This window comes from Palaemon carinicauda, chromosome 31 (genome assembly GCF_036898095.1).
Source record: "Palaemon carinicauda isolate YSFRI2023 chromosome 31, ASM3689809v2, whole genome shotgun sequence".
In the NCBI taxonomy this organism is placed as follows: Eukaryota; Metazoa; Arthropoda; class Malacostraca; order Decapoda; family Palaemonidae; genus Palaemon; species Palaemon carinicauda.
The window spans coordinates 12,281,403-12,288,426 of NC_090755.1; the positions used below are offsets into that span (position 1 = coordinate 12,281,403).

At 35.3% G+C, this 7,024-nt stretch overlaps 1 protein-coding gene across 1 annotated transcript in view; it reads right to left on the reverse strand.

The window, feature by feature from the left end:
• The window catches only part of LOC137625098 (uncharacterized), a 15,127-nt gene that overhangs the window by 1,373 nt on the left and 6,730 nt on the right, over positions 1-7,024 (reverse strand). Inside the window, exons 2-7 of the mRNA XM_068356030.1 lie at positions 2,825-2,951; positions 1,867-2,458; positions 1,491-1,645; positions 970-1,211; positions 390-516; positions 202-270 (exon numbers count right to left, since the gene is read on the reverse strand). Of these exons, the coding sequence (XP_068212131.1) occupies positions 202-270; positions 390-516; positions 970-1,211; positions 1,491-1,645; positions 1,867-2,458; positions 2,825-2,951 (1,312 nt within the window). The remainder of the gene's footprint in view (positions 1-201; positions 271-389; positions 517-969; positions 1,212-1,490; positions 1,646-1,866; positions 2,459-2,824; positions 2,952-7,024) is intronic.

Sequence of the window (7,024 nt, forward strand, 5' to 3'; positions counted from 1 at the left end):
GGGAATAATGTGTTGACACAGACAGACATGAGAATAATCTGTTGACACAGACATACATGGGAATAATCTGTTGACACAGACAGACATGAGAATAATCTGTTAACACAGACAGACACGGGAATAATCTGTTGACACAGACATACATGGGAATAATCTGTTGACACAGACAGACATGAGAATAATCTGTTGACACAGACATACATGGGAATAATCTGTTGACACAGACAGACATGGGAATAATCTGTTGATAGAGACAGGCATGGGAATAATCTGTTGATACAGACAGACATAGGAATAATGTGTTGACACAGACAGACATGAGAATACAGACATGAGAATAATCTGTTGACACAGACAGACATGAGAATAATCTGTTGACACAGACATACATGGGAATAATCTGTTGACACAGACAGACATGAGAATAATCTCTTGACACAGACAGACATGAGAATAATCTGTTGACACAGACAGACACGGGAATAATCTGTTGACACAGACATACATGGGAATAATCTGTTGACACAGACAGACATGAGAATAATCTGTTGACACAGACATACATGGGAATAATCTGTTGACACAGACAGGCATGGGAATAATCTGTTGACACAGACATACATGGGAATAATCTGTTGACACAGACAGACATGAGAATAATCTGTTGACACAGACATACATGGGAATAATCTGTTGACACAGACAGGCATGGGAATAATCTGTTGACACAGACAGACATGGGAATAATGTGTTGACACAGACAGACATGAGAATAATCTGTTGACACAGACATACATGGGAATAATCTGTTGACACAGACATACATGGGAATAATGTGTTGACACAGACAGACATGAGAATAATCTGTTGACACAGACAGACACGGGAATAATCTGTTGACACAGACAGACATGGGAATAATGTGTTGACACATACAGACATGAGAATAATCTGTTGACACAGACATACATGGGAATAATCTGTTGACACAGACAGGCATGGGAATAATCTGTTGACACAGACAGACATGGAATAATGTGTTGACACAGACAGACATGAGAATAATCTGTTGACACAGACAGACACGGTAATAATCTGTTGACACAGACAGACATGGGAATAATGTGTTTGACACAGACAGACATGAGAATAATCTGTTGACACAGACATACATGGGAATAATCTGTTGACACAGACAGGCATGGGAATATCTGTTGACACAGACAGACATGGGAATAATGTGTTGACACAGACAGACATGAGAATAATCTGTTGACACAGACAGACACGGGAATAATCTGTTGACACAGACAGACATGGGAATAATGTGTTGACACAGACAGACATGAGAATAATCTGTTGACACAGACATACATGGGAATAATCTGTTGACACAGACAGGCATGGGAATAATCTGTTGACACAGACAGACATGGGAATAATGTGTTGACACAGACAGACATGAGAATAATCTGTTGACACAGACATACATGGGAATAATCTGTTGACAGAGACAGATATGGGAATAATCTATTGATAGAGACAGACATGGGAATAATCTGTTGACACAGACAGACATGGAAATAATCTGTTGATACAGACAGACATGGGAATAATCTGTTGACGACAGACAACTGGAAATAATCTGTTGACACAGAGAGACATAGGAATAATCTGTTGACACAGACAGACATGGGAATAATGTGTTGACACAGACAGACATGGGAATAATCTGTTGACACAGACAGACATGGGAATAATCTGTTGACATAGACAGACAAGGGAATAATCTGTTGACACAGACAGACATGGGAATAATCTGTTGACACAGACAGACATGAGAATAATCTGTTGACACAGACATACATGGGAATAATCTGTTGACAGAGACAGATATGGGAATAATCTGTTGACACAGAGAGACATAGGAATAATCTGTTGACACAGACAGACACGGGGAATAATGTGTTGACACAGACAGACATGGGAATAATCTGTTGACACAGACAGACATGGGAATAATCTGTTGACATAGACAGACAAGGGAATAATCTGTTGACACAGACAGACATGGGAATAATCTGTTGACACAGACAGACATGAGAATAATCTGTTGACACAGACAGACATGAGCATAATCTGTTGACACAGACATACATGGGAATAATCTGTTGACAGAGACAGATATGGAAATAATCTGTTGACACAGAGAGACATAGGAATAATCTGTTGACACAGACAGACATGGGAATAATGTGTTGACACAGACAGACATGGGAATAATCTGTTGACACAGACAGACATTGGGAATAATCTGTTGACATAGACAGACAAGGGAATAATCTGTTGACACAGACAGGCATGGGAATAATCTGTTGACACAGACAGACATGGGAATAATCTGTTGACACAGACAGGACATGAGAATAATCTGTTGACAGACATACATGGGAATAATCTGTTGACAGAGACAGATATGGGAATAATCTATTGATAGAGACAGACATGGGAATAATCTGTTGACACAGACAGACATGGAAATAATCTGTTGATACAGACAGACATGGGAATAATCTGTTGACACAGACAGACATGGAAAATAATCTGTTGACACAGAGAGACATAGGAATAATCTGTTACACAGACAGACATGGGAATAATGTTGTTGACACAGACAGACATGGGAATAATCTGTTGACACAGACAGACATGGGAATAATCTGTTGACATAGACAGACAAGGGAATAATCTGTTGACACAGACAGACATGGAATAATCTGTACACACAGACAGACATGGGAATAATCTGTTGACACAGACATACATGGGAATAATCTGTTGACAGAGACAGATTTGGGAATAATCTATTGATAGAGACAGACATGGGAATAATCTGTTGACACAGACAGACATGGAAATAATCTGTTGATACAGACAGACATGGGAATAATCTGTTGACACAGACAGACATGGAAATAATCTGTTGACACAGAGAGACATAGGAATAATCTGTTGACACAGACAGACATGGGAATAATGTGTTGACACAGACAGACATGGGAATAATCTGTTGACACAGACAGACAAGGGAATAATCTGTTGACACAGACAGACATGGGGAATAATCTGTACACACAGACAGACATGGGAATAATCTGTTGACATAGACAGACAAGGGAATAATCTGTTGACACAGACAGACATGGGAATAATCTGTACACACAGACAGACATGGGAATAATCTGTTGACACACACACACACACACACACACACACACACACACACACATATATATATATATATATATATATATATATATATATATATATATATATATATATATATATAATAAAAGTCAGGATAATCGTATCCCAGAATAGTTATTAATAGTATACAGTACTGAGGCGTGGTATGATTCATAGGCAAATATTCACGCGATGACGTCACCGCTACGTCTACTAGAACCAAGACCTTGTCTGTGAAGTCTTAATGTACAGACTCTTCTGTCTGTTGTTCAACTTTGTTCAACTTTTAATTTGTGCAGAAATTATGTAACTGCAGTGACTGTATATAATGATGATGATAATGACGATAATGAAACAAAAGAAGAAAAGAAATGATAGTGGAAAAAAATGGAGCCAAGATTATACTTTACAAAGAAAATGTAAAAAGCAAAGAAAACGGTCTTTTAGTGACTAACTAATTTATCGTTTTTATTTCTATATTTCTATTCTTTTTCATTCTTCTTCTTTATTTTGTGGTCTTTAATGTACTCCGCATTAAACGAAATAAAATTCAGGAAATAAATGGAAAAGAAAAGACGCAAAATAATAAAAGAAAATTAGCATTTATACCAACTGAGTCCTGATTGGTCTAGGGACCCTGAACGAAATCTGGACTGTTCTACCGCGAAGTTTGACTTGATTTTAAAGATAGATAAGATGATTACAGTGCAAATTATTCAGTACAACACACACGCACACACACACATACATACACACTCACTTGCAATAGTATTGTCATTAATAGCTAAGCTACAACCCAAGTTGGAAAAGTAGTAGGCCAATGCTACAAGCACATTGCTCCAACAGCGAATAGAGAAATAACGAATAAACTATATATATATATATATATATATATATATATATATATATATATATATATATATATATATATATATATATATATATATATATATATATATATATATATATATATTTATAGAGAGAGAGAGAGAGAGGAGAGAGAGAGAGAGAGAGAGAGAGAGGAGAGAGAGAGAGAGAGAGAGAGAGAGGAGAGAGAGAGATTTAAATTTTTCGCCTTTGGTACTTGAATTAACTATGAGAGATACTTGAATAAACTATGAGAGAGAGAGAGAGGAGAGAGAGAGAGAGAGAGAGAGAGAGAGAGAGAGAGAGAGAGAGAGAGAGAGAGAGAGAATATAATTATTACGAATAGTAAGAACGTTAATTAGCTCAGTCATATATAAATTGAGACGAGGCTATATATATATATATATATATATATATATATATATAATATATTTATATATATATATATATATATATATATATATATATGTATATATATATATATATATATATATATATATATATACTATATATATATATATATATATATATATATATATATATATATGTGTGTGTGTGTATGTGTGTGTGTGTGTGTGTGTCTGAATGGAGATACCTTTACGTGGTGAAAGGGTTGGTGTATCGTCCATGATCAGGGCCACCCATACTAGGATGGTTTGCTGTGAGTAATTAGACTAAAGTCTCCCACCATCACCAATCCCGAACGGCCAGCGTGGTGATGAACATGGCCAAACTCTAGACATGAATAACGACATGTCTGAGACCTCTGGCCTACATGCGACTAGAAACGAGTTGCATGTACGATACTGTGAAGATTTGTAAACACTCTCTCTCTCTCTCTCTCTCTCTCTCTCTCTCTCTCTCTCTCTCCTCTCTCTCTCTCTCTCTCTCTTGTTAGCCTACTTCAATTGCAACTATAAATTCTATGTAAAAACACCAACATTCTTCTATATATAGACTATTTTCTCTTATTTTTCCCGATATATTTTCTCATACCAATTTTCTTATTATAGAAAGTTAATTAATTTGCAATTTCTTAGCGTCTTTTATTTACTTTTCTTCTTTTTTGGAAATGTATGAAAGATCATAGGTCTAGTCCTACAGTAACTGAAACACCTGTATTTTGCTAACTATCTGTACAGCTTTTTCTCTTAGCTCTTATTACTTTACAGTTACTTAACTTTCTCTTTTTCTCTTTACAGATATTTCTCTTCCTATATAATATTAAAAAAAAAACAAAGTATATATCAAAGCGTATTTTGAGAGTTGAGAGTTTTAGCACAAAATTAACTGATCATTCTGTGAACCCGTACTGATATATCTCTAGGCTGTCAAATGGTTTTGAAGAATTGCCTGAATAAACGTTTAATTTCATCAAGAGAGAGAGAGAGAGAGAGAGAGAGAGAGAGAGAGAGAGAGAGAGAGAGAGAGAGAGAGGAGAGAGAGAGAGAGAGAGAGAAATGAGTACAGTAATGTGGCTCTTCTTCACCAGAGCTCATTGACAAGCCGTGCATGAAACGCGTGATTTTCTCTCTCTCTCTCTCTCTCTCTCTCTCTCTCTCTCTCTCTCTCTCTGAGAGTGTGTAAGCAACTCACCTCTCTAATGAGAGAATGTGTACTTATAAACATTGCTTAATCCATTCTTGTATCAAGTGACTTCCATTATAGGTTTGGGCTATGTAAATGATAGTTAGCAGACTGAGGTGGGCCAAAGCTAATGAAAAGAACAGCATGCGGCTACTAACCTCATCTTTGTTATGTAAATTTTCTCGTCGGCCTACTTTTTATGACCAATACTTATTTTGGCTAACTAGGCCTATGGATTTCCACCAAAATAAAATATAATACAAAATACAGAATTTAAGAGAAATTACACTAGGAAAAATCTAATTTAAATTGGAAAAAAATTATACCTGACTTCAACTAAAATTAGGTCTATAGTACTAACCTCACCTAGGTTCCTCTCCCTGAAACCAAGGGAATAGGCCTATACATTTCAAGCATATAATGATAACTAAGAATACTTGAAAATACATTAGAAAATGCTATATAATCTTGACCTGACCTAACCTAACCTTACCTATGGGGTACTTATACTACTATAATGATGTAGTTAAATATATTTAGTTCCTAAATTTGTCAATATTTTTCTCTTCATAATAACTTACGAAGATAATACCAAGAATTAACTATATTGAAATGTTATAGAATATATATTAATTAAATTTTTTTATATAAATATTAATTTGTATATTTTGTAACGATGAAATTTGATTGCATTTTGGTTTAATTCTCACAGCAAGTATTTGATTAACCTAACCTCATATGCTCTACTATGCCACTTAAGCATTTTCTGTATAAAATAGTCGAGTTTTCCAAAATATTGAGCAATTAAATAATAATGATTCATTTTCCTTTCCTGATTAATTACAAAAAACAGGAAAACATAGATATATTTCTATAATGACTAGTAAACTAGACTAAGTACCGAAGCAGGAAAACAATGGCTGTCAACACCATTCATCTTTCGTGATATATATTAAAATCTAAGAAAAAATGTGGTGCTATTATAGTATGCTATCTACAGCCGATTTTGTTATCTACCACCCCTCTCTGACTATAGTATGATACCTACCATCAGTCCCTAAGGATACGGTCTACTTGCTAATCTGCCTCTAATAAGGAGGATCAATACCTACTTGATAACCCAAACTAACCTAACCTAACTCAACCTAACCTAACTTACAAACTGCTTATAATTATGCACCCATGTCCTAACATAGTCTAACCCAACCTTACCTAACCTACAAACTGTTTATAATTATGCATCCATGTTATACTTCTAATAAATATTATTAAACTATCATTAAAATCCAATGAGGATAACATACTTGTGGTAAGTACTCTGTTT